Below are 14,771 nucleotides of genomic sequence, written 5' to 3' on the forward strand. Positions count from 1 at the left end.
ACTCGATTGTAGTTTTGCGTTAAACCTTGAATATAAGACACATAATACTTAGCAATCGGGAAAAGACCGATTGATGCATATACCGCTTATCTTTCAGCTATCAATGTCACTATATTATGCATTATTTAACCGTCTTATCCCTTTTAACGTTATTTTCACGAAATGTACACACCGGAAACGGTGCATAAATAAACCCAACCACAATAAAAAAAAGGTTTTGGAACTATTGGATAATAAGACAATGAGAACCAACTCACTCATCCGTTCACTCTACAACATCAAATTCCACACCCACACCCTCTTCACCTTCACCATCACTCCCCTCCACCACACGATGACCACCACCACCATTACCGAACCACCCATAACCCCATCCAACACCCGCATAGGCTGGATCGGCACCGGCGTCATGGGCCAATCCATGTGCTCCCACCTCATCAAAGCCGGCTACACTCTCACCATCTTCACCCGCACCCAATCCAAAGCCCAACCCCTCCTCAACCTCGGAGCCAACTGGGCCTCTTCCCCTCACTCCGTCGCTTCCCAATCCGACGTCGTTTTCTCCATCGTCGGCTACCCTTCCGACGTCCGCCACGTCCTCCTCCACCCCACTTCCGGCGCCCTCTCCGGCTTCTCTGGCACCGGAATCCTCGTCGACATGACCACTTCCGACCCTTCACTCGCCGTCGAGATCTCAACTTCCGCCGCTGAAAAATCCTGCTTCGCCGTCGACGCTCCGGTCTCCGGCGGGGACCGCGGCGCTCGTAACGCCGCCCTGTCGATCTTCGCCGGCGGTGATGAAGCTATAATAAAACGGTTAAATCCCCTTTTTACCCTTTTGGGGAAAGTTAATTACATGGGTGGACCAGGTAAAGGTCAATATGCGAAATTAGCGAATCAGATTACTATTGGTTCAACCATGGTTGGGTTAATCGAGGGTATGGTTTATGCGCATAAAGCTGGGCTTGATTTGGGTGTTTATTTGGATGCGATTTCGACCGGTGCGGCCGGGTCAAAGTCGCTGGATTTGTATGGTCAACGGATATTGAAAAGGGATTTTGAAGCAGGGTTTTATGTGAATCATTTTGTTAAAGATTTGGGGATTTGTTTGAGAGAGTGTGAGAAAATGGGTATTGCTTTACCTGGGTTAGCACTTGCTCAACAGCTTTATGTGTCTCTTAAGGCTCATGGTGAGGGTGATTTGGGGACTCAAGCTCTTATTTTGTCACTTGAAAGACTTAACAATTTGAGTCTTGAGTAGTGTTTGTTGTTAGATGTTTAAAGCTTTGATGTTTTCAATAACTTCTGTGGTGTTATGTGTTTCTATGATCTTGAATTAAACTCTGTTTTGTAATGTAATGTATTAGAACATTGTAATGTGTGTTGTCATTGCTACATCACCTCCAAAAAATTGACACCAGCGCATAGGGATGGCAAAGCCCGACGGGTAACGGACTGAGTATGAGACACGGTACTTGTCACATCATACAAGTGTACAACCCGTATGGGTCATACACGCCTTATAGATAGACGGAAAAAAGGTTATATGAGTAGTATGAGTTATATAACTATCACATCATTCATTTCTTTGTCAGGTTGTACATTCTTCATACAGTACGCGTAGATAGACGGAAAAAAACCATATGAACCTGAAGAAACACCAAGCTTAAATCTAAGGGATTTATCCTTGTGGGAATGGTCTCGTCAAGAATGATAATCCTTAATCTTTCCTCGATGACTTTCTGAGTATGATCTGCAAAACAAAACACCGTAAGACTCGTTACAAGGAGAGGTGGGTGGTTCTCATTGTAACCACCTTCATGCGTGAGAATAATTATCGTTTAAGAAGAGTAAACGAGTGTCTATTAAGAGTAAGAGAGTGAGAGAGCCGACCATTAAACCTGTGGTTGAAGGCTGGAATTTATAGCCGAAGAGCAATATTTTAAAAACCGGTAAATACCGGCCGGTTATACCGATATTACCGTTTCCAGATGTAAATCCGGTACGAAACACCCCGGTATATAAGTGAAACGGCATAAGGTTTGTACCGGCGGTAAAATCCGGTATACCGGTTTGAAACGTAACACCGGTACCGGCCCAGGGTTATTTTAGTTTGGGTTGTTACTTATTTTTATTATATATGTTACTTATCTTACGTAATTTTTATACATTATGATTATTCATAACTAAAAGTTCTTATTTAATATTGTATGAAACGAAAATAGTTGATGTATTCAACACTCAAAAGGCGTAAACATATCGTACACTTTCATTTAAAAGAGCTTGTTGGAAAACTGAATGGTTTTCGATTATCTTTTGAATTATTTTTTATTATGGATTTACTTATCATTTTTTAATATGTAATCATACATTTTTAGATTAACTTTTGAGTTGATGTTGTAATTTATGAAATTATAGAATTAGCTAGGCAACCCGGTTGAACCGCTCGGTACAACCAGGTTCAAACAGTTGAACCATTTTTTAGCCTAATCCGGTTTGATTTAAAAACCGGTTTTTAAAACATTGCCGAAGAGTATGGAGAAGGAGATGGGCTGATGGGCTTTGGGCCGGACGTCGCCATCAAGGAAATATCACGTTTGTCTCCTTTGACACGACCGTTGGTGTGAGCATAGGATTGAGGAGTTGGCGCACAGTGATTGGAGCCACGTAGCCTGATAGTTGTCCTTTATATCGAGTCTGTCACCAGCTGTGGTTGGAGATCTTGGAGTAGTGAATTGTGCGACCTGATTGGTTACACGTCACTATCCTTTTGTAGAATTTATCTCCTGCACGATTGTTCATCATGGGAGTTGTCTGGTCAGGGTCTAACGCATGCATGTTGATTGGCCACACCTCCTACCATATGTACTATTTGTTCTCGTATTAGCTGTCGCGGTGTTGGGTACGCCCAGTGGCGGACCCAGGATTTTTGGACAATGGGGTCCCATTTTTCCGGTGTTCAAATTTTTTTGATCGGTCGTTGTTTGGGTCGGGTCGGGTCGAGAAACATAATAGAAAACAATATCATAACTAAATTACAATTGTTTCATTTACTACACATTCAGCTAAATATAGGTGAGAAAAAATTGAAATAGGGAAAAAAATAGAGTGATTAATTTAAAATCAGGTTTAAGGAAAAAAAAACACAAAAAAACAAAACAAACAGGTATCAAACCGAAGACCTTTTGTGTGTAAACAAGGGGTTTTACCACTGCACCAGACTCACTTTCATTGTTATGGGGTCCAACTAAATTATTTTATGGGGTCCATAGAAAATTTTATATACCGCTTCAACTACTTTTTAAAAAAATATTGGGGTCCGGGGACCCCGTTCCGCTTAACGTAGGTCCGCCCCTGGGTACGCCGTTGAGAGCTTACGTGCACGGTCCAGTGATCATCAAGAATTATTTTGCTAAGTCTGAGTATGGTCCTCTGCGCCGCGTGTTATAACTTCTCGTGCAGGATTCGAGATGATACCCGTTCATTATCTGATATAACTAATTTTAGAAATTATTTTACGAAGATTTTCTTAAACTACACTGAAAATATAAGAAATGCAACTTACACTTTTATGAAATTCATTTTTATGTTTCTGTTTAGATCATAGCGACATAACCAAAAGAAAATGTTGGACGGTGAAATACTCTTTTTGGTGTTGTTAGTTGGACCCATTAGCTTATCAAACACAGGTTCGCTAATTTTGGGCTTATGCTTAGACTTGTAGTCTACTTGGATCCAACAAGACAAGCTTAAAAGCAAACGACATTTGCTTCACCGAAAAAAAAAAAAAAAACATGCAAAAATGGTAGAACAGGGCCCGCTCTATAGGCTTGGCAATCTAGGCACGGGCCTAGGGCCACCAAAAAATAAGGGCCTCCAAGTTTTAAAAAAAAATTATATATACTGTATATATGTATTAGGCTCAAATAAATACATTTATTTCAAAACTAAACTGATTTTTCATTTAAAGAGTCCAAAATAAATATTGTTTAGCAAACAAAGGTCAAGTTTCAAAATATTTCGCCTTGATTTCCAACTATTACAACACAACAACCATCGACCTAATCATCAATATTTAGCAACCTAAAGCCCCTAAATACAATCGCAATCATCGTTCCCACTACCCATCGCAACCTGCTTTCAATTTCTAGGCTAGAAGCCATCACTAGACGAAAAAAGTAAGAGCAATCAATCACCCATTGCGCCGGGATTGGAGGAGAGTTTATCGGCGAAATTAGGGTCCCTACTTCATAGTTCGCTTAGGGTCTCCAAAAACGTAGGAACGGCCCTGTGGTAGAACATTAACATAGAAATAGAGATATAGGCATGTAGCAATGCATTTAATTCCCAATCTATTTCATAGTTGTGCTTGAAGGTTTACTAGGGGTGTAAACAAACCCAGACGCTCGAGAGCTACTTGTGAATCGTGATCGACACAGATAAAAGCTTAAACGAGCCAAGCCTAAACGAGCTCAAGTCTGAAATACAAAACTCGCTAAACGAGCTCAAACAAAATTGTAGTTTTTTATATATAGCATAATAATAATGATGATAACATTGGCGAACCGAGCTTTGGCTCGTTTAACCGATATTGAAGTGAGCTCGAGCCAAGCTTTTAAACTCGTTTGAAGTTGTTCTCAAAATAGCTCGAGCTTTGGGCTCGAGTTTTGGGTTTTACTCGCTAGCTGAGCTTGAGTTCAAACTGAGCCGGGCTCGAGCTCGAGATCCATTAAAACATGACGAGCCGAGCTAGAGCCTAGTCGGGCTCGGGCTCAACCCGGCTTGTTAACACCCCTGAGGTTCACATGGCCCAGCCCGAGGCAAAGAAACACATAGCTAGCCTTGTCACGAGGGTAAGTAGGAGTAATATTTATAGAGAGAATCGTATTATTACTTATTAGTGTAGTAGAGAATATCTTTCTTCCCAAAGGGAATATTTAGAGGCTTACATATTGAGTCGTTACAATTACCCCGTTACATGGTTCAAGACTTTAATACCACAAGTCGAACGCAAACAACACTTTCTCAAAAACGTAAAAAGATTTTCTTCAAGTATATCGCCGTCGAAGGTAGAATCAATCAATTTACACAAAGTGGCAAGTTTCAAACAAAAACAACACTCGAAAGAACCTATACAGATCAACACGTAACATTTATTTAAATCAAACACTCACCCACTCTGTAATTCTACCCCGATCATTAGATGTGTTAAAGTACAACACCTAACATCATAACCCACATAAGAAATCGTGGATTCGATGCCTGAATCACCTTCCAAACCCCGATATCACTTTAAAAAAAGATCATATATACATCCATGACGATGACGAAAGTATTACAATTTGATCCATTCGGAACCATCAATGAAGCTAAGTGAAAGAAAAGGCTTGGCTTCTTCATCAGTGAGTTCTCTTGACCATGACACTCTCCCTGCAAATGTTGCCCCTGGCCCACTACACTTGTATTGCCCATAATACACAGTCCTGCAATCACAAATTTATTCATTTTTAAAGTCATAATTAAATATAATTTATTTATTTAATAATCATTTTAGATCAGCTAATTCACACACTGTCTAATCCTACTCCTTAATCTACACATTTGTTCACCATAGACCTAGAAACCTCAATTACCAAGGGGCCCACCCCTTTCGTGTACGCTATCGTGTCAGACACGACCTGTTAAGATACGAGCTCGAAACAGGTAAACACGAACACGACATGAAATCTTATCGTGTCAGTTTTTCCAGACACGAACCTGATAATAAACAGGTAACACGAACACAACCTGTTAAGACACGAAAAAACTTACAAGCGTATCATACGACCTTGTAAGACACTAAGACATGGACACGACCTGTTAAAACAAGGTTGGAGAACTCGCTAGTCGCTAGCGGGTCGGTGAGGTAGGGACTAGCGACTACTCGGGATTACTCGGGATTAATCGGGATTAATCGGATCGGACTTTTTATGTATAATTTTAAGTTTTTATACATATATTTTTATATGTAATTTTTTAAGTGGACAAGTTTTGACCGGAATCTGGGAGGTTTTGGCCGGAATATGTGTTTTTTTTCCGAATTTTTCTGATTTTTTCCGATTTTTTTTGTTTTTTCCCGATTTTTTCCAATTTTTCCCGACCGACTAGTCGCGATTAGGGCCGACTAGGGCCGACTAGGCCGACTAGCGATTTTTTTACTGATTAGCTGAAAATTACTCAGTTGATGGGCGACTAGCGACTAGTCAGCGATTAATCGCCGACTAGTCGCGATTTTTGCAACTATGGTTAAAACACAAACTCGCCCTGGAGGGGTGGAGTATGGAGTCTAGGGCTAGCATATCGTGTCAGACACGACCTGTTAAGACACGAATAGGGGTGTAAACAAGCCCAGAGGCTCGAGAGCTACTCGTTATTGGCTTGGTTAAAAGCTCGAACGAGCCGAATTTTAACGAGCCCCAGCCTGAAATAGAGCTCGTTTAGTCATCAAGTCCGAGCTTGAAATACCAAGCTCGTTAAGGCTCGCGAGACTAAACGAGCCCAAAAAAAAGAAAATTATATATAGTATAATCATTATAATGATGATAACCTTGGCGAGCCGAGCTTTGGTTTGTTTAAGCGATGTTGAAGCGAGCTCGAGCTGAGTTCGAGCTCAAATAAGTAGGCTCGAACTGAGCCGAGCTCGAGCTTCACAAAAACATGACGAGCCTAGTCAGGCTCGGCCCAGCTCGTTTACACCCCTAGACACGAACACGAAATAGGTAAACACGAACACGACACGAAAATTAACAGTTCTTATCATGTCGACCTGTTTAAGACACAAAACCTGTTAAGGGTCAATCACGAACCTGTTAAGATCGTGTCCTTTCATACTTTCGTTTCCGTGTCAAAAATTACCAGCCCAACTTAATACCCCTACTACACTATAACACATTTATTAAACATTAAAAAAAGTAATTTATTTATATATTAATTACAATAGTGCAGAATACCTAAATCCCAACCTACAAAACAGGACAAGACAAAACAAAACAAAAGCCCCCATTGAGGACTTTCGTCGAACACGTAGAGTGCATTCACACAAAAGCACAACAACCACCGCCCATTCCATTACAAAACCACCCACCGCACAACCCAAACATACACACACACACTCTCTGAAAAAGAGGCTTCCACTAAATCTGGTCTAACCAAATAAGCCTCATATAGTCATACTATCACTTTCTTTCTTTAAAAATAATATCAAACAAACTAGAAAACTTACATTTCACGATTAGGGTCACCCCAATTGTACCAGCCTTTGGGGATAATAATATTATCCATGTATGTGTAAGCAAACACGACTCTTGAGAAGGGGCCCCATGCCCGACCCAGGTACAGTGCACCGGACCCGGTGACCTTACATCTTAAGAAAGAGAAGCCTGTGTCCTCTAACAAGCTGCTTCTTCCTTGTGCAGTTACTGCACCTGTTACTGGTGCTATTGCATGCACTTGACAACCCTGTTGTGTGTTTAGCATCCAAATTAGAATACTGAGTTACTGACATTTGTGTTGTGTTGTATTCTCGGTTGAAGTGAAAATCACATGTGTGCTTTGTTACTTGTACTATGTGCAAACAAATCATGATATTAATTTATGAGTTAAATGTAATTTTAGTCCATGTGGTTTGGGCTATTTTGTCTGTTTGGTTTAAAAGATTTATTTTTCGCATGTGAGTCCGAAAAGGTTTCACCGTTGTTATTTTAGTCCACTATGTTAACTTCATTCATTTTTCTATTAACGAGAAGGGCAATTCGGTCATTTTATATGTAATTATGTGAACTAGAAGTGCAATTCGGCCATATAAAATGACCCAACTGTCTTTCTCGTCAACAGAAATAATGGATGAAGTTAATCCAGTGAACTAAAATGACAATACAGAAACCTTTTTGGACAGAAACCTTTTTGGACCCACATGCAAAAAATGACATTTTTGGACTAAACTGATAAAATGGCCCACACATAAAGAGTAAAATTGCATTTAACTCTTAATTTATTAAAGTACTAATGGGTAAAAAGTACTAAAGGTGTAATAAGAAAAATATGAGTGTTTTGTAAGCAGCCGAAATTGACTTGTTAAAAGTGTGGATCAAGCTTGAATTTGGAGATGAACTTATGACAAAGCTCGTTTAATTAAAGGAGTTTGAGCTTTACATATTGGGACTAGGCTCGTGAGCTTATTATTTATATAATTACTCTATTATTAAAAAACCAAGCTTAGGAATAGTTAACTTTTCATTTTCCCAAATTGACCACACATTATTGTTTTTTTCACATTAACCACAAAGTTTTGTTTTTTTTTTTTTCAAATTGACCGCACAAAATTTACATTACTCTATTATTAAAAAACCAAGCTTAGGAATAGTTAAGTTTTCATTTTCCCAAATTGACCACACATTATTGTTTTTTTCACATTAACCACAAAGTTTTGTTTTTTTTTTTTCAAATTGACCGCACAAAATTTACATTACTCTATTATTAAAAAACCAAGCTTAGGAATAGTTAAGTTTTCATTTTCCCAAATTGACCACACATTATTGTTTTTTTCACATTGACCACAAAGTTTTGTTTTTTTTTTTTTTTCAAATTGACCGCACAAAGTTTACATTTTATTTAAAAGAATTTAGGAATAGTTAACTTTTCATTTTCCCAAATTGACCACACATTATTGTTTTTTTCACATTGACCACAAGGTTTTTTTTTTTTTTTTTTTTTTTTTTTTTTTTTCAAATTGACCGCACAAAGTTTACATTTTATTTAAAAGAATTATCATTACTCTATTATTAAAAAACCAAGCTTAGGAATAGTTAACTTTTCATTTTCCCAAATTGACCACACATTATTGTTTTTTTCACATTAACCACAAAGTTTTGTTTTTTTTTTTTCAAATTGACCGCACAAAATTTACATTACTCTATTACTCTATTATTAAAAAACCAAGCTTAGGAATAGTTAAGTTTTCATTTTCCCAAATTGACTACAAATTATTGTTTTTTTCACATTGACCACAAAGTTTTGTTTTTTTTTCAAATTGACCGCACAAAGTTTACATTTTATTTAAAAGAATTTAGGAATAGTTAACTTTTCATTTTCCCAAATTGACCACACATTATTGTTTTTTTCACATTGACCACAAGGTTTTGTTTTTTTTTTCAAATTGACCGCACAAAGTTTACATTTTATTTAAAAGAATTATCATTACTCTATTATTAAAAAACCAAGCTTAGGAATAGTTAACATTTCATTTTCCCAAATTGACCACACATTATTGTTTTTTTCACATTGACCACAAAGTTTTGTTTTTTTTCAAATTGACCACACAAAATTTACATTACTTTATTATTAAAACACCAAGCTTAGGAATAGTTAACTTTTCATTTTCCCAAATTGACCACGCATTATTGTTTTTTTCACATTGACCACAAAGTTTTATTTTTTTTTTTTCAAATTGACCGCACAAAGTTTACATTTTATTTAAAAGAATTATCATTATCATAATCATCAATCAATATATTAAAAGACAAAGTCAATGGATAGTGGTTAGCCCATTAAGAAGTTGTCACGTGACAACTTTTTATATTTTTTTATTTATGCTATATAATTTTTCTCCAATAACCCGCGTTCGTTAACTCAAAAAAAAAAAAAAAAAAAAAAAACTAAATCCGTAACTTTACTTATCTTTTCAGGCGTTTCGTTGTAAATTCTGTTAAAAGTAGAGTTGCATTCAAAATAGGGTGTACATTTTGTTTTGTTTTTTTGTTTTTTTTATATATATATGCTATATGAGTGCATACCAGTATCGTGGTGGTACTGGTACCTTGACTAACCGAACCGATTCCTAACAAACAATTGTTTTCAATCAATGTAGATCACGTGTTGATATTCTTTTGATCATATCACAATTTTATTATTTATTTATTTTTCCTTTTTAGTTGATATAACGAGCGTCGGTACTATAACATAACAAGATAAAGCGATACCAATCAAATTCCTGTCGTGTACCATGGGGAATCTATCGGCGCAACGTGCCAGTTTTGATACCACTAGTTATAATAATTTTTAATAAATACTATATGCATATAATTATATGTAAAATAACTAAATATACATTTTATAATATTAGAGATGTGCTCGCGCAATGCGGCCGGAACACCAGACATTGATAATCACGTAACATGTTAGTTTTTTTTTTAATTTAAAAAAAAAAACTATAACAATACCACACTTAAATTAAAAAGAAAAATGCTCGTTTTTTTGGCGTAGTTATATCATAAAATATTAACGCATAAAAAAGCTATGGTCATTTAATATCATGGGAGAAGTTAGTTTAAAAGTCAGCAATATATATTCTAAAAATTATACCAAATGTTTCAAAAGTAGTAATATCTTAAACTGTTAACATTATATAAAATTACCCTTTTGTTTACCGTATATGTTTTATATTACAATACAGATAAATAAAATTACAATTACCTTACTGTTATAGATATACAAAAATAACTAGGCATATATATAAACACGATAATAAATAAATAATAATTTAGTCGAGCCTGAGCTGAAATCAAGCTTTAAATGTAGAATTTGAAATGAGTTGAGTTTAAGCACATGCTCGACTTGACTCGACTCGTGGACCCGTCAACTAACGAGTGTTTTAACCTAAACGTAACTAACTTTTAACTTTTGCTTCAATTGGGCTAGTGAAATGAACATTTTCCTTTTTTGGGTGTTGACATGAATTAACTTGTGATTTTGGGCAATTATTTGTATACATTGTTTGTAAATTACAACTTAATGTTTAAATAAAGACTATAGAGATATAAAACAAACCTCGAAAAGAGAGAGACCGTTGCCAAAAATGAAGTCGACGGACCCTTCGATATAACACTCCTTGTAGTAATGCCTACCCAATTGATCATAAAGTGTGTCTTGTGCACCTAAAAATCGGCACCCGACAAACGCTGCAGTGTCCGCTGATATCCTAAATGCCACCGCTTGCTTCCCTACCGCCCCTGGCTTTGGCACCGGTGTCGTGTTCTACATAAATCACATACTTGCACATTAATTAAACTAGTCCTCGTTTATTTTTTTTGTATCTCGTAATAATGTATGTATTTTTTGTTACCTGGAATGTAATATTCTTGGCAATAAAATAGGGTGAATTGACCGCAAAAGTGGCTGACCCATATGTGCCAAGGGGTTGACCTCTAGCACCAATGGTTTGAGCCGTGTCACCCCATTGCACAATTGTTTTCTCAGCACCCGCACCCTCTATGGTTATGAATGATTTCAATGGAGGTATATTTACCTTCTCCCTATATACCAACAAAAAGTTAATTATATATTATATATATTTCATATACTAACTCAAGTTTATTTGTTTATTTATTTATTTAAATTTAAATATAACCCAAAAACTGTACATCATAAAAAAACTAATATAATAGAAGAAAAAGGACATTAATGAATGTTTGACTAAAAGTTTTTTGTAGCAACCGATAACGTTATTTTTATGAACTGGTTTCTAGGTATGCAAATATTCTTTTACAAAAGTACAAATATGTGAGTTGGTATGTAAACCGAAAAATAACTTGTTTTGATTATAAACTTTTTTACTTTAAGAAAAAAATACCACATGTTTAATGATTTTTCTACGGTTAAGGTATATAATATTTTTAGAGTAAACTTCCGTTTTGCTCCCTGTTGTTTGGTCATTTTAACGGTTTTGCTCCAATAGTTTTAAAATAACCATTTTCCTTCCTGATTTTTCTAACTTATCTTCATTTTGCTCCCAGCCTCTAACTCCATCAGGGAGGAAACTGGCGACAAACTCGAAAGATTAGAGAGCAAACTGGCGACAAACTCGAAAGATCAGGGAGGAAAATGGCTATTTTTAAACTATTGGAGCAAAACCGTTAAAATGACCAAACCATAGGGAGCAAAACGGAAGTTTACTCATATTTTTATATAATAAACTAAAAACAAAAGGTGAAATGGTGTGGTAATTAAAAATCATCTATGAGCATGAATTCATAGTGATTTTTTGAAGAAAAAAAAATCTTACATTTATCTTGAACATCTATTTACAATAATAATAATTACGTAACAACATGCAGTTTTCGTATAAGATTATATCTGACATACAATAATTTTCATCAACCATTTAATTATTCAAAATTTGTAAGATGGATGATGATGATGATGATGATAAAAGTTGCATAATCCAAGTAAAAAAAGTACATGTTAACAATACATGCTTGTCGTAATCTAAAAGTATGTGTTGTATAATTTTATACAAATTATATTCCAACATTTATTACTTTTGTATATGTATATAATAATGTTATTTTGTCTTCATAGAACTTCTGCATGTATTACAAAATTCCCATGATAAATAAATAATAAGAAAAAGACTATCTTTCATATATGTTTGTTGTTCAATATTCATCAAATCTCTATGCCATTATTGAAGTTTGCCATATGTCGATCAACAATTAAAATTAAGTTATTTTTTTAACGGCAAATTTGGATCACTGGAGTATCATCGTGCCACCAGCGGAACCACCCGATCATATCCATCTCCGCTAGACAATAATGTCTATACACTAATTCAGAAGGAAACCCAATAAATCTGGGAAAACCCGTTTGTGTGATTAACAAAGTTGAAACCATTTAAGATTCATTGAATTCTTGATCAAAATTGTACAACAAAAGAAAAGATTCAACCACACAATGTTTAGGTTATCCTATCCAGATTCTTTGAATTCTGATCACAAGTATCTTAAACCTTAAAGAATTTAAAAACACAATGAAAAAAAAAAAAAAAACTTACTTGTAAACTCCTGCATGAACTTTAATGACAACTCTAACAAGATTCACAAAGGGTAGAGAATCTATAGCTTCTTGAATGGAAGTAAAGTCTCCGGTGGCCGGATTCCGGTCAACGGTGAGTGTATAAGAAGGAAAAAGCTTGTTTTTGGCTGTGGAGAAAAGGGAATGCTTTAAAGTACCAACAAAATTGACCCATTTCATGAATTGTTGTTCTGAGTATTGAACTTGTGTCAAATTTACACCATATTGCTTCCATGGGTTTCTTTTGGGTCTTAAGCCTTTGGTATGACAAAGTGTTTGTGTGGAAGCATCAAGAACAAGTAAAAGAATGAAAATAGAGCAAATGTGCAAAAATTTGGCCATGAAAATGCAAGTGGAAACAAACCAAAGGGAGTAGAGAGAAGAATGTAGGGGTCACAAGACAAATGAAATTGGTTTGGGTTTGTGGCGAGGGGGTTATGTGTGCATTTATTGTACAATTGGTGAAATATTATAATCCCAAAAGGGTATATACACACAAACACTTTGTCATACCAATTAATTTAAGGTAACTTAATTTTCGATTAAATACTTATGATTGTGATGGGGAATATTATACATAGGTGATAGGTAGGTATGCACACGGGAGTGATCAATTCACAACATAACAAAACTAAACCATACATTTTTAACTATATAAAAGTATACAAATAGCGGTTATTTTTTAGGAAAATTGGTAATTAATAAACCAATCTTTTACCAGTTGGTAAAGAATAATCCTACCTACAGAATTGGTAAATAATAATACTACCTTTCAATATGTTGGTACTCAATGGACCTCCGTTAGTTTTTTTTAACTGAAGTTAGTTTTTAACTTTTATTTATTACACAAACAGTCCCTGTAGTTATAATTTACTAGTTTTAACTATGAGTTAATAGCCAAAATGGTCCCTGAGATTTGCACCGCCACCACCACCACCACCGCACCGCCACCACCACTACCACACCACCACCACCGCACCGCCGCCACCACCACAGCACCGCCGCCACCACCAAAGCACCGCCGCCAAAAGAGTAATTTGGTAATTTACTCTATATGTCAAATCCCTCTATGTCTCTGTCTGTCTTTAAAGTCTTTCACTCTCTTTTTATCACACATTTTAAATATGTTTGTTCTCTTTCTCATCTCTTCAAAACCAGAACTCTCTTCCTCATTTCTTCAAACCCTAATACCCTGAGCTGCCGACACCCCTTTCTCTCCCTTCTCGTTTCCTGTCCGGCGACCGGAGCTGGTGTTTCTGTATACCGAATCTGAAACACGTAATCTGTCGCCGACCCTGATGTTGATGAAATCGCCGCCGACTAAGGATGAACTTACCGCCGACCCCGGATGAACTTGTCGCCGACCCTCTCTCTCTCCTTGCTCACTTTACCGGAAATCAGATGTTTTCTCAGATCTCTCTCTCCTTGCTCACCACCGGAACCATAGGTGGTGGTGGTCAGTTGAGATCGGTGATGGTGGTGGTGTGGGGTAGAGGTGGGCGACGGTGTTGGTGCTGGTGCCACTGAGGTTGATGGCGGTAGGGGGTTTTTGGTGGTGTAGGGCAGAGGTGGTTGACGGTGGAGGGGTAGGTCCGACGGTGGTGGCGTTCCGTTCTGATGATGTTGGGCCGACCACATAAGGTGTGATTTTTTATGCATTTTTGTGGTCAATTTGATGATGGGTTTTCTTTGCTTTTTGTTTAAAGTCCGTGAAAATACCTTCTGTGATGAGTTTAAGCACATTTTGATGATGGGGTGTCTTGATTTTTTATGATTTTTATGTTTGGTGGCGGTGGGGGTCTGTGTTCGTTGGGTCTATGTTCAAGGTTGCTCTGTGTTTGGTTCATATGCATAGTGTATAGGTGTATGGTTGGTCTGTTTGGGTC

General features: G+C 36.7%; 2 protein-coding genes across 2 annotated transcripts; one reads left to right on the forward strand and one right to left on the reverse strand.

Annotated features, from left to right (window-relative positions):
• Window positions 1-204: 204 nt before the first annotated feature.
• LOC110886931 (probable 3-hydroxyisobutyrate dehydrogenase-like 1, mitochondrial) lies at window positions 205-1,395 on the forward strand. The gene has a single exon (XM_022134819.2). It carries the CDS (start codon window positions 242-244, stop codon window positions 1,259-1,261), a length of 1,020 nt encoding a protein of 339 aa, XP_021990511.1. The 5' UTR covers window positions 205-241; the 3' UTR covers window positions 1,262-1,395.
• Window positions 1,396-5,021: 3,626 nt separating this feature from the next.
• Window positions 5,022-13,402, reverse strand: LOC110886930 (probable pectinesterase 53). The gene is made up of 5 exons (XM_022134818.2): window positions 12,866-13,402; window positions 11,159-11,348; window positions 10,864-11,070; window positions 7,262-7,497; window positions 5,022-5,483 (listed from the first exon to the last, which is right to left on the reverse strand). Exons 1-5 carry the CDS (start codon window positions 13,225-13,227, stop codon window positions 5,336-5,338), a joined length of 1,143 nt encoding a protein of 380 aa, XP_021990510.1. The 5' UTR covers window positions 13,228-13,402; the 3' UTR covers window positions 5,022-5,335.
• Between the last annotated feature and the right edge of the window lie 1,369 nt (window positions 13,403-14,771).

The sequence above is a fragment of the Helianthus annuus genome, chromosome 10 (genome assembly GCF_002127325.2).
Source record: "Helianthus annuus cultivar XRQ/B chromosome 10, HanXRQr2.0-SUNRISE, whole genome shotgun sequence".
NCBI lineage: Eukaryota > Viridiplantae > Streptophyta > Magnoliopsida > Asterales > Asteraceae > Helianthus > Helianthus annuus.